This window comes from Ambystoma mexicanum, chromosome 1p (assembly GCF_040938575.1).
Source record: "Ambystoma mexicanum isolate Mex_15411 chromosome 1p, UKY_AmexF1_1, whole genome shotgun sequence".
Taxonomy (NCBI): domain Eukaryota; kingdom Metazoa; phylum Chordata; class Amphibia; order Caudata; family Ambystomatidae; genus Ambystoma; species Ambystoma mexicanum.
The window spans coordinates 463,239,743-463,265,267 of NC_090921.1; the positions used below are offsets into that span (position 1 = coordinate 463,239,743).

Consider the following 25,525-nt stretch of genomic DNA (forward strand, 5'->3'; position numbering starts at 1 on the left):
ATCGTGAAGATGGCCTAATAAATGATTTGAGCAACAGCACTTAAGAGGGTGTAGTACACACAAGAAGGGCCGAAACATGTCGACCAGTTAGGTATTCAAAAATGTGATTTTCCCTATCTCTTTTTATGACATAACCAAATGATAGTTGTGTTACAACAAGAAAAGTTAAATTAAGATTTATGTACCCCATTGTTTGAATGAAAGTGGTGAGAGTGGAATAGGATGTATGTTTTTTACAATGTTTTTTAAAAAAGATAAAGATAATTGTTACAAAATACTTTCGAAACTGAAGTGTGTCGAGGTGAAACTGGGTGATGTACCAAATGACTCAGTAGATTTCAATCCTCCTGCCTGTGTTCCACAAAAGGGACCTCTAGAGAGGGGTAGTCGATCTGTCTGACATTTTATTTTTTTGTCTTCATTATCTAACTCTCCCCAGAGTACAATTCTGACCTACCCCCCCCCTCCCCCCCTGTCATCAAACAGGGGAATACCCAATTATTGTTTTTCTGTATCCTACATTGGCAAGGTCTGCTATACAGTCTGTCTTACCCCTTGGGTCTTCCTACTTGTGCGAAACAGGCTTTTCAGCATTGGCTGTACTGAAAACGAAATACTGCACATGGCTGGAAGTGGAGGACAACCTCAGAGTGGCGGTCTCAAAAATAAAGCCACACATTCTCTTACTTGAAGAGAGACAGGCCAACACTTCCCATTAGTACTTGCTCTGTAAAATCAAATTGCTTTCTGCTGAATATACAAAAAGAAATGCATTTTGAGAAAATAAAAGCCCTACTGGAGAATTTTGTGTTTACTTGCACGGTTTCTGTGTTTGGATTGTGATTATCCTACTGTCTTGGAAAGTCTCCCCAACAACAACATATACAAAATAACACCAACACAGAGGGGCAGGGCGTCCCGAACAATTTATTTTTTGCTAAGGGGGGCCTTGACATAAGAAATTTGAAGACCACTGGTCTAGACGGTCAAATGCAGCGGTATAATCCACAAAGCAAAGGTAAAGAGACCCATTTTAGCTGCAATTCACACCAGCTGATAACAATTGGAACACACACATAGCTTGAATCGTGGAGCAGCCTTTTCTGAATCGGAGCTGTTGGGGGCATGAGAAGTTGCTTCTCCTCAGCCCATACGGTGAGCAGCTGGCATAATATTGTTTCAAAGATCTTGCTGCTTGTATCTAGCATGTTCAGGAGCCTAGAATTACCTGGATCATTATGGCCTCCTTTCTTATATACTGGTTAATATAGAATTATGCCAGCTAGGAGGTATGACACAGATATGGAAGATGTTTCTAAACATAGCATTTAACAAATTAGCCCAATAGGGCAGATTTTTCTTAACATTCACCATCCTGTCAGGGCTGGGGGCTCTGGATGACTTCAACTTGTTAATGATTTCCAATATGTCATACACGCTAGTTTTGACCAAGGTCACCATGTAAAAAACCGATTGGCTCCAATAACGGCGTATGTAAAGGTGAGTCCCAATATAGATTCTTCACATGAGCTGTCCAGGCTTGCTCTGTTATACCACAGATCTCAATAGGGTAAGTAGCTGCAATAAAGCTGCGATAAAGATGCCAGTACTTCCACGCATCGTTAGTTTTAATTAGCCCAAATATAATTTTCTAATTGGATGAGCTCATACTGATTTTATTTAGCCGCAGCCAATTTTTATATTTAAAAAAGAGATGGTCTGCCACTCAAAAATTGCGCCACACTTAAGTTGTTTCAAAAACACAAAAAGCCCTTTATTCCTTGTTTACACATGTTTCGGCTACTCCAGAGCCTTTTTCAAAACAAATAGGGCATTAACAAAAGACCAAATCTATTCTGTGTACAATATTGTTTAAGGATATTCATATGTTAAACCCATCAGAAGAACAAGGAAAACGGAGGTTTATGTAAAATTGTTTCACATGATTATGAAAAATAAAAATTACAATTGTATTTCACCAAAATACATAAAAGGTGGCATTAGTCATTACAAACAACCATAACAATACAAAGAGAAAAGAAAAATAATAAAGTGAAAGAAAAATAAAATAAATAAAAATAACAGAGAAACAAAGAAAATGTTTTAGCATAATTATACTTAAATGTTCCCCATTTACATTATTTATTTCTAGTTCAAAAACCTCTTATCGTAATTCTCCTTCGTCCTTTTTTATGTCTTGTATTGTAATAAACATTACATTATTTAGTGTGGATTAAAAGCATCTTCCATTTGACACTGTCCATTTTGTGCACTGATAAGAACGAATAAGTAAAGAAAATCAAACAAGATCCGTTACCCGTCTTTTTTCCATAAGTCCCGGGTAAATCCCTATAGTCAAAATAATGCAAATAGATTTGCAATCCAATTGTATACTCGTCATTGGACCATTTATACACACTTTTTAACATCTTGCATCATAGTACTCCCCTCCTTTAGGTTTTTGCCAGTACATCTTGAAAGCAAAAAAGACGGTCCTGTTTAATATTACATACACACAGTTTTAAATAAGGTGAGTAACCTAAACGACACCTTGTTTTTATGCGATTCTAGGGTCATATTTTTAAATATGTTTTGTGCATCTCTCCGCGTTAGATTAGTGCTATCCCGTGTTATGTGCTCTGCATTAAATACTCCTCGTTATTATTAAGTATAGTTATTTAGTGCATCCCTCCATGTTAGTTTTGGGAATTCCCGCGTGGTTTGCTTAATCGGTGTCTGACAGATAATCCATGTGTCCCCTTAAGCATACTCTGATCCCCGAATGCGGGCATAGAAAAACGTCTCCTCTCCCCCGTTCACATTATTATTCCCTGTTCACAATAATGTGCATTTTCTAGGATGCACCAATGAAACTATTGTATACAAATGATCCCACAAATTATGGTAATATTGTGTAAAAAATGTGTATACAAAGGATTAGGACACCAATATGGTTTTTTACCGCTAAGAAATGTTTATTTCATAATTTTTTTTTAAAATGGCTTTCAATTTAGAATTTAGGTATTCAAAATATCAAATTAGCACTCTACTGATAAGAATGGGCTACATTTGGAAAATGCACATTGTTGTGAACAGGGAATAATAAATAATGTGATTGTGAATGGATGGTCCTAAGTCTCAAACCATTCCAATATGGTCGCCATGAAAACTGATATAGAAACAGAGGAAGGATGGCCTCTGTAACCATGGTGACACTATAGATTACATGGAAGATCCCCGCGACGGCCCATTACTCTGCGAGGCCGACGCGAGGAGACTGGATTGAAACAAGCTCGAGGTAAGCAGACAGCGTGTGTTTCCTGAACGGGGAGAGGAGACGTTTTTCTATGCCCGCATTCGGGCATCAGAGTATGCTTAAGGGGACACACAATTATCTGTCAGACACCGATTAAGCACACAACGCGGGAATTCCCGAAACAAAAGTGGAGGGATGCACTAAATAACTATACTTAATAATAACGAGGAGTATTTAATGTGGAGCACATAACACGGGATTGCACTAATTTAACGCGGAGAGATGCACGAAACAGATATATTTAAAAATATGACCCTAGAATCGCATAAAAACAAGGCGCAGTTTAGGTTACTCACCTTATTTAAAACTGTGTGTATGTAATATTAAACAGGACCGCCTTTTTTGCTTTCACAATGTACTGGCAAAAACCTAAAGGAGGGGAGTACTATGAGCACATGATGCAAGATGTTAAAAAAAGTGTGTATAAATGGTCCAATGATGAGTATACAATTGGATTGCAAATCTATTTTGCATTATTTTGACTATAGGGATTTACCCTGGATTTATGGAAAAAAGACAGGTAAGAGATCTTGTTTGATTTTCTTTACTTATTCGCTCATATCAGTGCACAAAATGGACAGTGTCAAAACCAAGATGCTTTTAATCCACACTAAATAATGTAATGTTTATTACAATACAAGACATAAAAAAGGACGTAGGAGAATTACGATGAGCGGTTTTTGAACTAGAAATAATGTAAGTGGGGAACATTAAAGTATAATTATGCTAAAACATCTTTTCTTTGTTTCTGTTATTTTTATTTATATTTTTCTTTCACTTTATTATTTTTCTTTTCTCTTTGTATTGTGTTATGGTTGTTTGTAATGACTGACTAATGCCACCTTTTATGTATTTTGGTGAAATATATAATTGTAATGTTTATTTTTCATAATTATGTGAAACAATTTTACATAACCCTCCGTTTTCCTTGTTCTTCTGTTGGGTTTAACATATGAATATCCTTAAACAATATTGTACACAGAATAAGATTGGTCTTTTGAAAAAGGCTCTTGAGTAGCCGAAACACGTGTAAACAAGGAATAAAGGGCTTTTTGTGTTTTTGAAACAACTTAAGTGTGGCGCAATTTTTGAGTGGCAGACCATCTCTTTTTTTGTCTAACCAAGGAGTTAGGGGATTGGTTCCTCCAACAAGTGCCACACAAGATGCGACACGGCTGAAAAGCCTAAAACAATTGAACCTAGGTCGCCAACAGAAGAGGTTGTACCAACATAGATCCCGACAGAACAATTTTTATATTTAGTGTGTTGTCCCTTTATCATAATTTGATGCATGGTGGCCGAGAGGTTGGTGTTTTTCTTAGTTAGTGCTATATTAATTCGTAGTTTAAATCTTTTTCTGGTGTATGGCAATGTCAAACAAAGCAAGTGCTCCTCTACCATGTATAGCCACCTGTTTTGGCCGTTGGCTTTAAGGCCAAAGTATTTCCAACATCCACCTATGCCACCCTTACATCTATGCAACACGCCAGAGGGAAACCAAAGTATTTTTTATCCTAGCATTGTTCTTTTCCACGTTAGTTTCTGTCCAAACTATTGTGTTCCCCTGGATTGAGAGTTTGGCTTCTGCAAGTAAATAACTTTTTTTCAGAGTTGCTCTTATACTGAAAGAGGCACACGTAATAATGTGAACACCAAGAGCGGCGATTCCGATCTCAGATCTCCACAACCATAGGTGGCAAACATGCCATTCAGACAAGATGCCTGGTCACCATTTTGGCATGCCACTACTCCTAATACATTTTCACTACCAGTAGAAGCTCCAAGTTATAGTTTAATAGGACATCTGTCCATGTACGCCCTTTGTTAATTGGCTCCGCACCATACCTAGTGCCTGATAAAAGAAACCTCCCAGGCATCATGAGACCACACTCCAAAATACACCAGTCTTCAATACCAATACAGTGCACATTGAAATCCCTATCTACCAGTATTCCTCCCTCCACCCTTGATACTGAAGCAATTCATTTGTACGAGTACCATCGGGAGTATTGTATGAATTTGGCAGTAATGTGCATTCATTTTTACCAGGGAAGTTGTTAATAGCAACAAATAAGCAATGCATTGCTTCTCTATCTGAGTTCCAATCAATAACCTCAGTGATATTACACTCCTTTGCATAGACCTACCTTAGGCCGGCCCCTGTCCGATTTGGTTGCTGCCTATGTAAATGTTTTATAGCCATCAAATGATAAGTCTGAGACAAGCCAGAACTCTTGGATTAAGAATGTGTAAGCTGCACTTAATGCATTTGTCTTCTTCGTGGGTCACAAAAGACCTGAACCTTTGGGTATTCCAGGAGAGTACTTATTCAATTCCTCAGTATGTCAATGATGGCGTCCCTTGTGAATAGGGACCCGATTTACCATGGCCTTTGTTTGAGATCTGTCGTATTTGTAAGTACATTTTAGGTTTTGAAACCTAATAACTCGATGGATGCATTGTTATTTTTATTCATAATTCACATGCATTAATTATGTTAAATCACTCACTGTTAGCAAATAGTTGTATAGCCCCTTGAGATGTACTCATGGAAAATGTAAACACGCTGTTCTCTCCTCTATATTTTAGTCTCTAAGCATAAATGGAGATAAAGAATATTTTGCTGACCTGGAGAAACCAGCCCCATCCTCTTTGGAGCCTGCTATTGCTGTCACCATCTGCCCAACAGAAGACAATGAAGAAGTAGGCCCACTGCCAGTTAAAGTGGAGCGGGACAAAACTATCCTCTAAGCAATATCTGCACTCATGTTATACATGGCATGTCATCTTTGAGCCCTTGCCCTTTCATCTGACTGCCTTCTTTTTAGCTTTTTCTCTTGTGAAATCGTTCCGGGAAAAGAAACTGAATTCAAATTAATTGATGATTAAATGCTTAATGAGGGCTATGTTCATGTTTCTTTTTCTGCACTGAAAACTGCAACAATTGATGCCACCATTGTGCCATTGGTCTTTTTTTATAACCACAGCTGTGCAGCAGTGTGCTGTGTGGTGGTCCTGCTAGAGTTGCTCACAGTTGACCGGACTGATCAACATGGCATCCTCTACATTGGAATCGATATATGTTGATATTATCTTTGAAGTAATTTATCTCTTTCTACCATTTGAAAGCACATTTCACAAATGAATGACAGAACCTAGTGCAGCCCTACTTTGTGTGCACTTTTCTTTCGTCGTATGTTGAAATGTTGCCATTTTCATACATTTAAAAAGGTTTTTAACAATCATAAGAATTTGGTGCTCTCCTGCTCCGACCTAGCTCTATTCTAGATATGTTGACGGCAGAACTTTTGGAGTTTGTAATACTTTAATGGTGTACAGCCTATTTCTTCAATCACTTCAAGTGAATGGTCTGCGATGAGCTGTATGGCAGCATAGTGATGGACACCTTTTTAATGCATTTTTGTAAACCTTTTGTTATTCTTATTGGGTATTGCATCGTGTTTGGTTATACAGATCATGCAGATTGAATTATAGATCATTAAAAAGGAGCTTCATTTATTACAAAAATATAATACGATGTTCCTAAATGGTAATGTGATAGCCTGTACCTTTTTTACAGTGAAAACAAGATTTCTGTTTATCTTTTTCAACAGTTTTTCGTGATACCGTTTTCCTCCATTTTGTGAATTGCTTGCAAACTCTTAGAGGAAGTAACATCAGAAAAGGAAACTGCATGCGTTGTATAGATCTAATCGAGCAGGAAGGAGGAAAAGTCAACTGCTATCTTATCTTGAACTTCGCAAAATAGTTTACTTTTTTTCTAAACTCCCCTACCAATAGTAGTGCTAGAAGGTGTTGTTACCGTTATTAGTATTAACAGTACTGCCAACCATAGCATGACTACTACCAGTAAGAGTATTACTGCTATTATCAATAGAAGTACATTTTGCAACCAGAGTAATATTACCTGTAGTGCTAGTACCTATAGAAGTAGAACTAATACCAATAGGAGCACTACTCCAAATTGCAGCACTATTTTTATGTTAATTAGTTGTATACAGTAATGCATACCTTTACAATAGGACACAATAAATCCAGAATATATGAAAACACACAATAAAAAGAGCTTTGTCATTTTTTTTAAATGGATATCCTTACAGAAAAGCGTAACATCATTATATCTCAAAACCATTATTGCTCAATTTGATATCATTTAAAAAGATCAAAAGCAAGAAAATTACTTGATTTTCAGTGACCACACAATAAGAACATAAAGCTTCTCAATTAATAAACCCAGGCCTATAACATGTGTAAACTAAATCACTTTTTTAAAATGAAACATTGGACACATTACCACAATGTTCTTTAATGTCTCGACAATATTGGCTTCTTTGCAGAATCTACATTTTATCAATTCCTTAGGAAGCATTCTCCGTATAACTAAAACTTCACGTGTGAGGAGGATATTTACTCAAAACCTCAGGAACACCTCCCAGGCCCTCTTATTCTGAAATAAGCTTAAATATGTCGGCAGTGTGCCTACCTTTTTATGCTCATAGCTAAGATGTTCTAGGGAGCTATAATTGTGCAACGTTACCATAGTTTAACTCCAGTCAGCAACAGACATTGCTTTTTTTAATGAGCATTAGATCTGTATGTATGTCCTACAAGAAATAGCCACATTTCTCCACTGTTTCAGTGCATACATCCACAAATTACACCAGTGTTCGATTCAAACCCTTTTCTACAAAGTGTCCCATATCCTCATGGAAAGAATATTTTGGTGAGTCTAAAAATGTCCACATCAGACTTGGATATTTCAACCTGAGCCTACGTAAAAGAGTTCAAACCCAGTTCATATCTAATAAAGGATATCTGCACACAATTCGGATGATTTGGGACTTTCCTCTAGACTATAGTTTCAAGGTAGTCCATATCAACAACCCAATACTGCATCACATCCAAACCATACAATATTTGAGGTACCGATTTCCCGACATAGACAAGCACCAAAGGTTTAACTGAAAAGTTGCCATATCTTCTATTTATCAGGTGCATCTGAGGGCCAAGACTGTCCATTATTTTTTAAATATTCCATAATCTTCCCTTTCGCAGGTTTATTAAAACCGGAAACCCTGCATAATGAAGCTTTCTGATACTTTAAGCTTTTGTCTGTGTCAAAACCAAGAATAATGTAAGGTTTCATTAAATCTACAAAAAAAGAATCTTGGAAAACAGGGCAAATCGGAGATCCATCTCTGAAGACCCTGTTGTGCACAATCAAACAACATTAATATCCCCATATGCCATCCAATAAAAACCTAAATGGTGCAATTCTAAGGAAGGCAAAAGAAACTGAAGATATCTCCTCCTCTAGGTCCGATATAGATTAAAAGAGGCACGGGGCTGAAATACACCCCTACCCCATTCCTGTGTCTGTATAGATCTTCTGGGAAAGAAGCCCTGCATTGTTTAACCTAACCTGAATGTTGGTATTGGCATGTAAAAGGACAATCAATCTTAACCCCTCACGAACCCCCAGCTTGGCAATTTGAGCCAGATTAAATTTCTATTGACCGAATCAAAGGTGGCTGAGCGATCCATAGTGGCCACAAAGATATGATTATGATGTGTACCCAAGCCGAATCTTGTAACAATCTGATAATCTAACCATTCATGGATGTCACTTTGTGTTTGCGGAAGCCCACCTGGATTTCTTTTTTAAAATCTGCCCACCTTAGCTGACCCTGCCTTTAGATGATATAAGAGCATTGCTGCAAATATGTTTTGATCAGCAGCCATGATCAATATGGGCAATGATCCCTCTTATTTGTTTGGGCTGTATGCGCCAAAGAATGGTTGTGTGCAGGCTGTTTTTCAGTCATGTGTGCAACTGAGTGATGCATTTGCGGTCGGCGCTGGCGTGCCCACCACAGAGTGTTAGTGATCCACTGTGCAAGCGAGGAATGTGAATTTGCGGCAGAACAAACTCTACTTCCAGGGTAATTTGGGTGCTCTATTCTCCGCCTAAGACTTTAACGCATCTGAAATTGTCTTTTTAAATCTCAGAACATTAGCATGATCTTTAGTTTTTTAATGGCTTGGTACAAGGACGGAGTCTGGTTTTTCTGGTGGAACACAGATTCTGTTAATATTAGCAGTAGCTCCTGCATTCTCAGTTCACTAAACGTATGGAATATAAAGGAAATGCTTTTGATTGGTTAAACGAAATAAGCAATACATGAACATGATTACAAAGATGACTACAGAGAAGGGGTATGGGTGGACGGTTAAATTAATACCAGTTAATCATGCAATGTCAGATTGTTCCAGAAGTCAAACTGACATTCTCAGAAAGTCTGCCAACCAAGAATAGCATACAAACAGCATCACAAGAGGACCCTTATGTACAACCAAAGCAGACGTCCAGCAAGAGGCAACACTCTTAACAAGGCAGGGTTTGGTATATTATGTGTGCTGTTTTATTCAACACGAACAATAAATATAAAGATAAAGATGTTGGAAGTGGAACTTGGGAGTGGGGGACTGGTAAGTAGCACATTACAAAAACAATTGTTTTACAGTCAATTAAGAAAATAAATAAAAACTATTATGTAAATAATACAGAAAACAAACCTATATTTCATCAGATAGGAAAGCAACATGACAGAGAGCACCACCGGTTTTGCCATATATTGTTATTTGAAGCAGATGTTAATATTACCTACAAGAACAAATACAAATCTACACATTTTCATTTAAATGAAGGAATGTGTGAATACCATACGTAACAATTGACGTTTGTTAAAGTATCAGTAACATTTTAACAGCATCAACAGGTTTACATTGAAAGTCAGGCCAAACAGTGTCAGCATTGAAGAGACGTTAACAGTGATTGTCTTATCACATTTCAGTGATTCTGCTACCACTCGCTATGGCTGTGCCAATGGCACTACGAAAACATGATTTGTTGGAGCTTTCAGACTCCCCTTGATGCACATGCTTCTCTCGTCTGTCTTTGCCGCTCTTCTACTGCTGATGCACAAGACCAAGATTTACCTGATGTAACAGATGCGCATTTTTTCGCATGAGCATGTCAAGGTGATTTTCTTGCAGTTATTTCCTTGATTTCGTCTTAATGCCATTCATGAGAAGAACCCTCGCTCACACTCTGCGCTTGAGGCTTGAAATGTGACGCATATTTCCATGAGCCATGCCACTACATTGTACTCCATGGCATTTTGAAGTGTGAAATTCACCATATCTTGAAAACATTTAAAAACACCACATTTGTTCTTCTCTGCTACCACATACTTCAAGGCATTATATTGCGTAACAGTGGAATCCACCACCAGCATGCTAAGGTCTGGTTCTAAACAATCTCTTAAATCTAAAATGTCTTTGTATTTTTAAACAAGATGCTTAACATAGCTGCATTGTTGAGTGGCTAGTGAATCAAAATCAAAACTGGCCCCATCGTTCAGTTTGTTTTCTGGAAACCTTTTCTCCATGTGCTCACACACCAAGTCAATGAAACTCAGAATAGATGCAGTACTAAAGTCCTGCTTGTTGTCCGAGTATGTTTTGTTCTGATCTCCAACTGTGCTGCTCCAGAACACGTTCTGACCAAGGTCCTGTCCCCTAATCTGGTTGATCTCGCCTTGTGCAAAATTCATGGCTTCAATTGTGGTAAGATTGCTTTTTTGGAGTAACTTGGACAAGTCTGCTAGATCGTCAAGAATATCATTTAACACTGCCAAAGAAATGTGATAAGTGGGGTCAGGCAGTTACTCTAAACAGTATTTCGCTATAGGATAGTTTTCATCCATGTCCTGATGAAAGAATGTTTGCAACACCTCATAATTGCGCAATATTGCAGTCACTTCAAAATGTCTTGAAAACCACCTCACGTCATTGAGGGGTCGAAATGACAAAGCATCACGTTCAATGACTGATGACATTTCTCAAAGGAGATCTGCAAAACGCAGAATCAACTGTTCTGAACAAGGTTTCTACTTCCCTGATCATTGGCACCTTTTTCTAAGCATCCCTGATGCCCAACTCTTCACGGAGATTTACACAGTGTTGCGCAATCAAATGTGGATTAGATTTAAGCCTTGTAGCAACACCGTTGTTTTTGCCAAGCATAACGGATGCACCATCTGATATGAACATCACCATTTTCAGCAGATTCAGATCATTGGCAGAGTAAAATTCAATAATAGCTGAAGTGATAGCTTCCTAATTGCAGGATGTTAACTTGACAATTCCATCAAACAGTTTTGTGCATTGAATGTGCAGTTGCCGCAAGAGATCTGATCTTAAAGTAAATAACGAACGAAGCAATCCACAATGCTATGTGATTGTGGATTTCTTACACAGATGGCATGGAAGTGTTTAATTTTACAGCTAGCACAACATTGTGCAGTAGAACATTCACCTCTTCAGGATTGGACCGGTGTTGCTCAGCCATAGCCAATCTATTATCTCTCTAAGTAGAAGTTTGTGCCAGCATACTACGCAATCCAAACCCCAGTTCTCTGCCGAATTATTGTGCCGGAGAGCCTGTACAGCAGAGACATGACCTTTTCTGACTAAAGGGCATTTCATATAGTCCAATTTCCACCTATCGGCCTAATACTTTCCTGTAGAAAATTTGCCAGTAACTTTTGCTTATGCACATACTCTGCAAATCATGCCCACATCAGCATTGTACTCCAAAATCTCTCCAAGTCACACCTTATCCTGTGATGTCTGGGACTTTGACTATTTCCTTTAACCAATCCTCTTTGAAAGCTGTGCAACATTTCTTCTTAGGTGGTGCTGGAGCAGCACTCCCTTCCTTTAATGAAGACGACTTAGATCTTCTGAAGTTAAACATTTTGTCCATAATCTGGTTGAAAAGGAAAAATCAATTATTTGCATGCAAATAAGGTGCTTTGCTGCTGAGCTTGACTATGCAAGTGTAGAACTTGCATTCAGGCCAGAGGCAGATGCCTTTTTATAACTGGCTGTTGCAACTTGAAATATTTACCCAGCCAACAAGAACGCAAGACTACAAGCAGCAAAATACTTTTCTAACATGAGCGCCAGAACCCATGATGACTAAATAAACAGCATACATCTCAATTGGAGTTGACTAACTGCCTGTACCTAGCTGCACTAGGGTAGCACGGTGGCAAGTGTTCCAAGGCTTGCTAGAACTGCATCTATTATGTATACCATTCTGTTAAAAGCAAAGAGCACATAGCGCTGCCTACCATTTGGGCGAATAGAATTGCACGCCACAGCAACTAGAGTCTTCTAGAGACAGAAATGAAAATTGGCCATGTGAAATCTCCCATAATGGATGGACACGGACAGCATGTGGCAAGCAACAATGGAAAGATACCAGCAGCATACAATGCATCTATGAATATTAACCCTCCACTAACACTCTTAGATGCAACAATGGAGTTCTGTTGACAATAGAATGATAGCACTCAACCAGCTTCTATGCAGCGTACAAGCACACAAGCAAAGATCCTGAAATTCCAAGGAACTCAGGAGTTTCACGTTTGCTTAAAGGGTATTTACAGTGTGCAAAAAAACACAATATACTATATTTTTAGAACATTGTAAGTTCATAGCAATGGATGGGTTGGACAGGGCATCTCTGTTAATGAAACACAGTTATAGATTTCTGCAAAGTTATGCCATGTGGCTTTTGCATAGCGCCTGCTGACTTTAGTATGGCCTTAAACCGCTTCAGGTTTTCTGTGTTTAATTTCTGATGCCGTTAAGATACATAACCACCCTGACAATGTGTGGGCCTAGGCAGAGGAAGTTGGTAGACAGTCACTCAATATTGTAGCCCCAGCTCCACTCCTGATGGGTCAACCATGACTGCAGTCCTCCAGAGTTCAGACCAGCAGTGTTCAACAACCTGTGTAACCTGCCCAATACTGTCTGCACTGCAGCCCTGCAATGTGCTGCAAGCCTGCAACCACAATAGATCAACCACAGAGGTAGTCCAGCATTGTTGATGGCTCAGCAGAATGAGCACTTGTTTGCTGCTGTGATCTATGTGTGATCTGCTGGTCGCAGGTTCGGATCCTGGCAAGGCCAACTCAGCCTTTCATCCTTCTGAGGTTGACAAATGAGTACCTTGTACCAACTGCCGTTGGATGATATTGTATGATTCATGTATATATGTTATATGTAAAGCCCAGAAACTACGCCTACATCAACCAACAAGAACACTGAGATCAAGCCCCGACATCTGCCTGGAACCAAAACCCTATAACAGAAGAAAACTCGGAGGATCCTCTTTCTCTCACCAGGCACCGAAAACCTGGAATGACCTACCTAAGAATATAACGACAACAAACCACCTAGCATTCAGGAAACTCCTCAAAACATGGCTCTTCACAGCGTAAATACAACAGTGACGCATTTGAATGCCCACCCCGTTAAACAACAATGAAAATAACACCAACCTCGGTCGCTCCCAAAATGGACATACACAGAACCCAAAGAACGGACCCCACGACAGACCATAAGATATTATGGGAAATAGCCACAAAGGGAGGTCACCATAGCCTGATCACATACTCAGACCGAGATGAAAACCCCTAAACGACTCATCCACTACCTCCCGGCCATACCATAACCTAAAACCACCAGCAGACACATTTAGATAGAAAGTCTGTGAGAGGAGACCACAACACCAGCTCCAGCACCCGAGGAGGAGAATAGACACCCAGCCCACACTAATCAATCCATCAGCATTAGAACTCCTACAGAACTCGCTAGAATAGAGCGGCGAGGAGCAATTAGAACACTTACAGAGCGTGTTAGAACATCACAGGGAGCACTTCACACAAACCTAAAACCCTGCCAGGCGTAACCCCTTCGCTCACCCTGATGAGACTGGGAGGATTGGCGAGCGCCACACTCGGACAAAGCTCTGAATGTTAGCATGTTAAACTTCATATAACCCACTAACAAAGAACTCAGCATTTCTGCAGACTTTACTCACTCAAAAATCTCACACAACCATCTCTCGCACAACAACCCGCACGCACTTCACAACACCTAAGCCGCACCAACAGCACAAGAGGACTGAGATCGATCCGATACTTGCACCAAAGCTCAGCACCCGGTGTATACCGAGTTGAAGCTGCCAACAGAACACCTCTCCTCTCACTGTCCTACTCCTGCTTCACCTACTAACCCATCCTACCTTCTCGTTTGCAGATCCGCCAGAGCGCCTGGGGGACCAATTCCGTTGGTGTTGGTGCGCAGTACAAATACGTTTAACATTTAACTCAGACATAGGCGCTTATATCTATCCCATCATTATCATTGTTAGACAACCCTAAAAAGATAGCCAATAGTACTACTGTGTGCTGCTGGCAGCATGCAACCACACTATCTAAACCTCTACTACAGCAGCCCAGCAGTGCTCTACACCTCTAATACGCCATTGAATACTGCAACACGGGCCTGGAACAGCAGCATCCTGCAATACTGATAGGCAGAAGAGTCTTCTGTTACCATTATGAGCCACCCAATACTACAGCATTGATCAATTGAGGCGCGCAAGTACAGGCTTATCCTGTAGAAACGTTGAATGTGTTTAGTTGTAGGCCGTTTATCCCTTGGCACTTGTATCACAGTCTCAGTATGTGGATATCGTATAAGGTAACGTAATCCCCTGCTGCACTGTTTCAATAGAGTAGATTTCTAGCAGACCACCTCTTTCAGTTGTTTGTGATAATGGCTGCACAGAAAACAAATCAACAAAAATATAATTCCTGTGGTGTTCTTTCTGAAACAGTAGCTGTTTTATTGCTCTTGAAACAGAAACGTCCTTCTTATAGGGCAGCACACCTTGCTAGAAGTTCCTTGTAAAGACTGAACATCCTCTTAATAGCTGTGTGGAAAGCACATTGGAGGAGTTGTCTACTTCCCGACTTATTTATGTGCCTTTCTAAGGTTTTCTGCAGCTGAAAGCAGGGCAGGGAGAGTTGGGAATTGAGGTAGCATTGAAACGGCCCCCCAGTGCCCAGTGTGGATCAAAGTTCTGTTGGAGCACCACTTATTTTGATCCTCGGAAATGCTGTTTACGTCTTGTAAGGCCACCTACACCCTGCTGAAGGACTCTGCCTGTGGAAAAGGGAGTGGGTGTTGATGCCATGGCCGGGTTGGACTCTGAGCCCCACTGGAGCACCTCTGACTTTTCTCCTGCTTATGGAGTGTTAGCCCTCATCCACTCCCGCTAAAGGACCCAGCCCGTGTAAACCCACTGGACAGGGCATGGACTGTTGGGGCTATGGGTCAGACTCAGTACCTGTCGGAGCCCCACTGACTGGTGGTGGTGTGACGAGCAACCTTTACCTTTTTTAAATTCCCCATGGCTCTAATCAGACGAGATCTGGAGTAGAGAGACACGTCCTCCTGCCCAGCTCATTGTCACTGCAGCAACCTCTCCCTGACTGAATCAGCCACCAGTCCAATAAGAGCTTTGATTGGGGGGCACAAAGCACCCACTCAGGGCGCTGGCCCTGTTCACAGAGCGGGCCAGAGTCTTTCTTGCCACCTCATAGGGCAGAAGTCCACTCCAGTGCCGCTCGATTCAGGGCTGCATGGAAAATGGGCAGTATTCACGTGTTTTCAGCTTAAGGTTGACATTCTGCTTTCAGAAACGAAAACGACCGCTACATAGTTTTTCCGTTCACCATGTATTTGCAACCGTATGGTCAGAGACTCAGAGGGTACTTCGAAGAGGATGGGGTAGGCTAAATCAAGTGGATTCTACTAATATCAGAGTTTATGGGCTAGTTGCCAGCAGCGACAACAGGAGTGGCAGGCTCATGCATGACAGCTTCCAGTTCCACTCAGTGGGCGGGAGCGGTGCTCCTCTACTTCTTTTAATTAAATTTTACCGTTCCTATACTTGTATTTTAAAAAGAAACCATTCCGGAATGGTTCCGTTTTAAAATAAAAGTGTAGGAAGCAGTTGAAACTTGCACTTTCAGTGCAGTGTACTGAACATTTCCTTAAGCTGCAGGCGCATGCGGTTGGCGGTTTATATTGTGCATGAGAGGGGTTGTGGCAATGGGGTTTGCGGGGAGCGGTGCAGACCAGTAGGGAACATAGCTCCACTACTTCTTTTCGTACACTTCGACCACTGGTTCCACTACACTTTTATATTAAAAGGAATCAGTTCCCAAACTGTTTCATTTTAAAATAACATTTTAGGAATGGTAAAACATTTTATTTGACAAAGTAAAGGAGCACCGCAGCTGCTCCCAGTCGCACTCATTGGATACCTTTTGTCAATCTGGTCATCACCAAAGAGAGGATGACGCACGCTCATGCTGCCGCTGGGCTTTGACAAACACAGGGCCTGTGCCACTCCGGTGCCCCAAACGCTGTAAATGTAGCCACTGGCAGGCAGCATACAAGCCTGAAAACAGGCTGCTGGCCTGGAGCACGAGCAATGACAGACACACCAAAGTGGTGTGCTCCAAGTAAGGTGCCACGCCTTACGCACAAGGGCAGAGCAGGGAGCAGTGTTTGATTGGCTGTAGTAGCCCAGCACTTGCAGCCAAGTGCACAGCAATCATATTAAAAGCATGGACTTGTGACTCCTGTGTGACCTGTCCTGATTGGACGAAAACCTAATACATCATACTGAGTGATGATGGACGGAGGGCAGGCAAATGAATGAGTGTATGCTGGGCGCGGTTAATAAAAGAATACGCGCTGCTTCAAAATCAAAGGTGCGCGGTGTAAGGAACTCATGGTCGCAACAGTAAAGATAGACACAAGTGATTACAGTTCAAGCGTGTTTATTAAACTCAAAAAGCAGGGTGGAAAAACGCCTAACCTAAATCTAAGATGGGAGCAAGCTTCGACTATCTAATGAAAAATAAGGCAGTCCTTGTGGCTCGTGTCTTGTCAAAGTAAAAAGGTCTTTATTAAAAACAAAAATATTGCCAAATCCTTACAACTAATTGCAGAAAGAGTGTGGGATAGGGTTTCAATGAAGAAAGAAGTGTTCCCAAATAATAAGTCAGGATGTGATTACCAGGGGTCTCCCTTCCCCACGTTTTGAGCACAGGATAAGGTGAATCTCCTGAGCACAGCACACACTTGAGCTTTCCCAGCATGAGCCGACAGTTCCGTACCAGCTATCAGGTTCTTCGATTGTTAAGTCTCTTTTGAATAAAAGTCCCACTTCAAGGGCCTGATATATTCAAACAAATAGTTCCTTTCCAAATAGACTTTGGGTGCTGACTTTTCACCCCTGGATCTCAGTCAGGCTCGGACCCCTAGTCTTCCCTTGATTGGGCTCAGACCTTTCTTTTGGGATCTCCCTCTGTCGGGCTCTGATCCCAAAGCCAAGGAATCCACTTCCCATGTTCTTAAAATACTTTTTGCATTCACAAATCTTAATGGCTTTTCAAACAGTTCACTGTGGACATCCCTCGGTCAGGTTCAATCCTGCCAATTCACTGTTCATGGGACTTCAGGCTTCGCCCCTTCTTGTTGGCATCCCTCCGCCTGGTTCACTCTTGCCAACCTTTGCAACACACTGTTAATGTACTACTTTCACCAAGCGCGATTCACTTCCCTTTACTTCACAATCATCTGTCGGTCAATGACTTTGAGCGGTACAGAGGATTTTACAAGACCCCTGTATGACGACTTTTACCTCCTTTTCCCAAGGCCTTCTGGTTCCGGTAGTTTCTACCATAGGGTAATCGCCCAGAGTTTCTTGCGTCAGCACCCATGTGGTGCCGGACTCCTGTTGCTGGTTTTCACCCTTTTTCATCAATAGCTCTTTAAGCCTTTCACCGTTCAAATTTGGCTATTCTTTATTCAGCACGGTTCGGTTTCTTATCGCCGCTCCCCTCGACTCACCAGCTGTGATGTACCGCTTGCTTTCTTTGCCTTTGAAGTCAAGGTTGGTACCACAGAGACAAGCGTCTCTCCCCGGCTTGATAATCGTCCGAGGAGGGTCTCGTGTACCATTGACATCTGCTGCAACACACGATGGCTATTGTTTGTGGTCTTACGATTCCTTCTGCAGAGGTTTCACAGGCCTTAGTCAGAAAGGGAAAGGTCGCTTCTCTCCTTGTAACCCTCTCGGTATGCGCCGTCTTTCTCCTCCTCTTGAACTGCCATGCTGAGTTAGCTCTCACGTTGTGTGGTCTGCCTTGCTTGTCCTGTGCTCTCGAGCTCCACCTTTTGTCCCTGTGGGGAAGGGAAAGGGCCGTCGGGTGTGTGTTTTTCTAGTCCATTGCCTGACTTTTCCTGACCCTTATATTGGGACATGTCAGGTAAACGTCTCTCGTGTTTGTCTGTTGTCTTTCGTGTTGTGTGAAAAAGTTTGTGTCCGAAAAGGGGCCGGCCAGTGTTTTGTACTATCCTACGTGGTAAGATGGGGAAAAGGTGTTGAAAGAAGGGGGATACCGCATCTCACCTCTAGGTGTCCTACTCCCCAAGGACCCCCATCCAGGTGATCCTCCTTCACTGGTCCACCCCCAGGAACTGAATCCAATAGCAATGGCCATGTCCTGGCCACCTGGATGACAGATCCCCGGGGACTAGCTAAGGAGACGCCTTCAGTTTCTCACAGCGGCCGCACAGGCACGCACCTTTTAGGGAACAGTGAGTATGGGTCTGTAATTAGATGGGTTATTTTGCTCACCTTTTTTGTATATTGGAAGAACATACGAGGTATGCCAAGATTCAGGTATCACACAGGATTTAACTAGCTGTGCAAAAGAATTTTCTAATCTACTTGCCCATAAATCTGGTGCAGTCTTAAACCTCTCATTGTTGAGCCCATTAGTACCTGTGGCCCCAGAAGAACTACCCCAATGAAATGACCTCCAAAACCAATTCATAAGTTAGCAATTGCTGAGTATTACAACATCACTGCCTATGGGAACGTCTGAGGCCACAATTCCCATTTTATAAGATCTTTGCAAACGGATTCAATTGAATTGTGGCTTGAAAATTCTCCAGACCATTCACCACCTGCCAGAAACCTGAGGACTGCTGTTGGTTTAACAATTTTATCATAGCCTCCCCATCAATTTGCAACATTATACACTGGTGGCTAATCAGCCAACACTTATAACCCTGGTTGGCAGCCTTTACCTTTAATAGTTTAGACATCATGCTTCCCCACGTTTCTGTATCGTCTGAATAGTGTCTTAAAACCTTTTTTCGTTCAGCTATCGCTGGATCAAATTGATGTACATGTCTTCCTGTTCTCCTGTGATTGGTTCATAGGAATTCCCAATACATTCTCCAACGTCTCTTTGAGGTAGACATGAAAGAAATCCTCATTGAAAGCAGAACTTTTACAATCATAAGAGCTTGCATACCACTGATGAAGGAGATTATCGTTACAAATATCCACAGTCGGACATATACACCCTCTTTCTTGCCATATTGTCCCTCAATGGGAGAGCTGTCGTATTCTCTCTTCTGCCAATGGGGATGTTAGACTTGGCCACCAACATATTATGGTCACTCAAATCCATTCTCACCACTTTAAAACCCTTATGAAAGTCAAATAACACATTATCCACGAGTACATAATATATGCTTGAGTTCATCGTCAGGCATTCTCAAGTGAGCTGCATAAGCATGTAACCCATTTTCTGACCATTAAGGATTCTAAGTCCCACGGACTCCCATCAGTTGGTTCCAACCCAAACCCTGCATAACTTTCTTTGACTGGGCAACACGGATCACCATGTCATCCTTTTGAGACATAAAGCCTAAACAATCAGAGTTTAAATCATCTGCCATGATTACAAAGTTTTTCCCTTGATGATCTAACCATCCCAAGACCCAGGCTTTTAGCCTGGCCAGGAAATTCTTTGAGGGGGCTATCCCCTCATGCCAATGGATATTCACAATTAAGCAACTTGAGGTGTATACCATCCACTGCCAACTCGTAGGGCCGCTTTCTGGATCATAGCTTCTTTAAAGCCCAAAAATGAAAGGCAGGATTTAATAGCAATCATTAGCCCCCCCCCCTTCGAATTGAGACCCCCTTGTTGGTTTGTAGCATTTTGCAAGAACCTTAAATACATCCAATATCGGGCAATTTAGAAGCCAAGTTTCTTTGATGAGGATGATACTAAAACTCTTTAAATAGCCCCTCAACTCTGGTTTGGTAAATGGATGACAAAAATGCCCCAGGGATTCAATGTAACTATATTAAACTCTTCACTTGTCCTCCAGACATCAAAGAGAGGAACTCCCCCCACCCTATTATTCAGAGAGGAACATATCCATGGCCAATCCGCTTCTCCTCTATGATAAGAAACAGTGGATGGTGCCCAAGAGATCTTGCACCTGACATCATTCCTTCTATTCACTGTGATCACCAAGTCTCTACATCCCAGCACCTGATTCTCACTATGGTTAAGCCGGAATGAGTCCTCACCCTGACCCCTACACTCTAATACCAATCTGTTTGCCCCTAAACCTGGGGTCATGTTATCCATCTTTTTTGCCCATTGTTTTTCACCACGGTTGCCCCCAGGGGCCATACTAACTGACTGACCTCACATCCCTAGACATGGCCCTCCAAAATATGTTTGCTGGATTGGCTGATTCCTTAGCCACCAGGACAGGCCCCTACCCCTCACAACACTGGACAACCCTTTGTGGACATTGATTCACCATCCGGGCTACTTCCATTTCACCAAATCTATGCTTTTGTCCCTGGGACCATACCTATCACTCTGACTGATCTGTCACTGTATTATGTGTGGAGCGAGACTGATTCACCTGCTGAAGTACATTATGTAGCTCCTGCACAGAGGACCTCTGTTAGGTCCACAACCCCCCCGCCCCCCAAATCTGGCCCCCCTGAGCCTTCCCCAAAGCACACTTTGCACATCCTCACAGCCCAGATCTACAGCAGGAGTGACCAAGTCAGCCCCACCCTGCATGCAGCTTCTAGTTGTTTCGCCCCCTTATCGAACCCTACATTTCTAAAAGACTCCTATATAAGCACTTTGTGCTGATTGTACTGGCTTTGCAAGATGACGGCTAGATCAGCTAGTCCTTTTCCCCCATTGTGTCATGGCCCCCACCTCACTCCCAGACCCTGGGACAGAGATCACAGCCTTGGTACTATCAGGTAACCCTGACCCGTGTCTTTCACAAAGATGTCCTTGTGGTCACCCCAAGTATCCCTGGGAAGGGTCAAATACCAAAGGAATTTCCTAGAGGAGTCTAGACTCCCCCTCCTTGTAGAAGGAATGATTTCCTCTCCTGGAGATGCCGGCAGTGGGAGCACCCTCGAATCGTAGAGCCAAATATAACATGACCATAGGCCCCATAGTTTCTTTCTCTTTACTCCTTAACTCATACATTCGAGATTTAGCACACCATCAAATATCACCTTCAACTGCCAGACAGCCGAACTGCCAAACTTCACTTCAGCACTTCCGCGTGGAAGTGGTACTTTAATGTGGTGCAGACCCTACCTGGCTGCCCGGACGTGTGAGGTAAAAAAAAGAGAAAAGGGACTTCTAGTAGTGTGAAGAAACAGACAGCCACGCTCCGAAATACTGGACCCAAAGCAGGGTAATTCTCCAACACAGCCTTCGTCAGAAACGAGACCCAAGACACAATATTTTGCCTCCAGCATGCCAAACTGCACTTCAGCACTTCTGCTTCCAAATTTTCATCATTAATCCTGCTACCAGTACTGACATTATTAGCACTACTATTATAGTACAATCAGCATAAGCAGTATGAATATTACTACTGCATTACTACCAGATGTAGTACTGCCAGTAGCCATACTATTACTATTAGTAACACTGTCTTACTACTGTTAATAGTAACTCTATTTCACTTCTGGTATTAGCAGTACCAATACTGCTGCTATTGCTATTAGTAATAGCACTACTAGTGTTCATAAACCTTCTGCTGGGGGTACTACTAATAGGTGTAGTTTTAATAGTACTACCACTACTGCTGATAGTAATATTAGTGTACTACTAAATTTGCCAGTATTGAAGCTACTACTACGATTAACATTACTATTACCACTAGTATCAGCATTTATACTAATGTATCAGAAGTGGCACTACTACTACTGGCTCTGCTATTACAACTGTCGGTAATACAAACTCTAGTGCAGTTATTGATATTTAATAGTGTTACTAAAAGTAATATTAGGGCTAGTGATATGACTGGTTATGCTTGCTACCTCCTCTTGGGTGTGCAGTGATCTTATCGAGGAAAAAAAGAATTAATTTTGAAAGAACCCAAAACAACAGGGAAAAAAACACATTTTACAAATGTAGTGGGGAATGGGAATAGTAGTTTTGGGTGTGGAGGAAAAGTATGGATGGAATCCCCACCTCCCTCCCCCCAAAACAACGAAAGTCAAATTCTTTATTTTTTTTTCTGTGTTGGTTACATCAAAAATTCATTCTTTTTCTAAAAATAATCACATGCAACACTTCTCTTGGTATTATTTCTACTATGAGAAGTAGCACTACTTCTGCTGTTGGTTGGGGCAGTGTTACTAGGTTAGTAAAGGTGTTTGTAGAAAGTAAAGAAAAGGCAACCTTTTAGTTAACCCTGTTGTAATAATGGAACTGCAGACCACAGAAACTCTCCTTATTTGATGTTACTTCATATTTTAAGGCCTAAAAGCAGTTCAAAATATGGATGACCGCTGTAGCAAGAAAAAATAGTAACATTAAATTGGAAGGTGTTTTTTGCTTGAAAATAGACAGAGGATAAACACAATTTAATAGTTGGACACATTTTATTTTTGTAAAAACTCTGTCATTTATACTGTAAATACTCCAGTATTCCCATCCAAGAAGTGTACATAAAGACTACATAGGAGTTTACATTTTTGAAACGGTTGCATTAGTGTGTATATGTGTTCTAGTATTGTATGCAAGCTAATACCCTTCATACAAGTTTTTACTAAGCTACTTAGGAAAACAGGCACACATTTTACACCACTCTCAAAGCTACGTGTTAATACTGTAAGAGGAGAACATATCTTTTCTCGTCTCCCATCATTTAAGATTGAGGTTATGCAACTCCAGTGTTTTACATTTTCTCCTCCAGTACTGACCAGACACAGGGCCTCATTACGAGTCAGCCGGTCCGGAAATAACGGTGGCGGTAAACCTGCCGCCGCCGTTGTTCCCGGACCGGCTGATCTCGAGTTCTGCAGGCGGGTGATGTCATTCCCGCCAGGTCTGACCTGGCGGGTTTAACACCACCCGCCTGCAGGCGGACGTGGCTACACCGGGACCATTACAAGATGGTGCCGGTGTTTCCACTTCCCTATTCCCATGGAGTCCTATGGGACTCCATGGGAATGGGGATTTATCGAATTCCACCTCCGGAATTACCGGTTCACCAGGGTTGTAATGCCCCGGTGATTCTGGGAATCACGGAGGCAGAATGGTAATACGAGTCCGGCGGTAGCCTGCCGGAATTTACGGCACGGTTACCGCCAGACTCCTAATGAGGCCCACAGTCTTCTTTGGCTGAGTTTCTAAATTCTTCCTTTGCATTAGTCCCAACATCAGTCAGGCAAAAACATATTGCAAGTCCACAATTTGTTGTCATGATTGCTAGAATGCAAAAACATTTCTAGCAAGTTAGGGTGGATTAATGTCTTCTTTAATTTGTCTACCAAGATTACGAGCAACATATACAATTTCCATTTTTAAGGGTATTAAATGTAAACATGTTTTTTTATGCAAAAGGAAGTAGTTAATGTTTTGCAAACTAACACCAGGAGTCGTGCTTTTCTGGTGTTATGGCCTAATTAGTGCCACCTGAAAAAATAAATGTAATGGTTATTGTGCCATTTTTTGTGCCGTCCCTTAAATCATATGCCATATTAGCAATGAAAATGTTTGGATTGGTGTAATGATTTATTGTACTTATGTATTTTGATGTATATCCTTCAATTCTCGTTAAACATTTACAGCAGTCTGTAATGATGCTAAGAAAATACAGAAAGTATTAGTTCGCACAGAGAAACCATGTACTGAGTGCTTTATGCCTTGATTCAGAATGGTGAGGTTGTCTTTTGCGGATGGAGGAATATGCCTATAGTTGAAGCACTGACCTAGTTTAAAATGCAAATATAATGGGACTTAAACCTGATTCTCCAGCATTGGATCTTTCATGGATTCACATGCTTTATATATTCCCTCAGGCTGGGAATCCTCAGTAACCTTAATACATTTTATTTGTAAAAAGCTCCTTTCACTTTAGTACCCCCTAGGTGTCCTTTTGGGTGCTTTTAACCCAACCCATAGGACGTTGAGTATCAGGCTCTACCCGGGAGGCCCTCTTGAGATTCTAACTGCACATGCTGGGGAGTCCTGTATCCTCTTTCTCCAGTGAGGAAACTGTTATTTGGAAAGAGATTCAACATTTGCCCTGCTTCTCTATAACATATCCGTTGGAAGGGTGACAGTGGAATCCAAATCCAAGAAGACTCTTTAAACCCTGTACCACCCATGGGTTTAAAAATGTATATGAGGGGGACAGGCACTTAGAATGCATTTACCGTCTATACCCAAATCATACACCGGAGGAGTGTAAGATTTGTTGAACATTTAGTGTCAAAACATTCAAAGACCATCATAGACGTCTCATATGTTGGCTGAATGAAGGAACATGTCCTCCATCTGAACCTGAACAAACTACTAAATGCTCAGAGAGACATCCACCCACAACAGGGGTAGATCAGAAGAAAGACAGCCTTCTGGTTCAAAAGGCCTCAAAATGGCAAGCCTGGATTTGCCCCCCAAAACCACCTGCTTGTCTATGACATTGTCAATGGTGGGAACAGGTGGTGCCCAATGTTCTAAGCTGTCCGCTTGCCCAACTTCCTTCTGGGTGCCGCTCAGAAGAATTTCAGCAGCGCACACAAGCAATTCCCACCTATTCAAAAAGATTTAATAATGCACAAGGCACAGCAAGTACCTAATATTTGCTTTCTCTCAAAATGAAGCTAAATTCTATGAACTAGGATTGATATTTTGGTCTAGCCTATTTACATTGCCCTATTATGCAAGCTTGACCTTACAAACCCCCAAGCCCTAAAAGCAGGATGCATCTACAATAGGTTAAAAACTAATATGAACAAGTTACTACATGAACAGAAGATATAATTAAGAGCTGTCTGCACACATAAACCAAATGATCTCCCCTCCCTATCCATAA

General features: G+C 41.4%; 1 protein-coding gene across 2 annotated transcripts in view; it reads left to right on the forward strand.

Moving 5' to 3' along the window:
• Positions 1–24,155, forward strand: part of TMEM59L (transmembrane protein 59 like) — a 690,169-nt gene extending 666,014 nt beyond the window's left edge. For both annotated transcript variants that reach the window (XM_069649300.1, XM_069649303.1), the window contains one exon: positions 5,906–24,155. In XM_069649300.1, coding sequence (XP_069505401.1) covers positions 5,906–6,067 — 162 coding nt within the window. In that variant the 3' untranslated portion in view covers positions 6,068–24,155. The remainder of the gene's footprint in view (positions 1–5,905) is intronic.
• Positions 24,156–25,525: the final 1,370 nt, after the last annotated feature.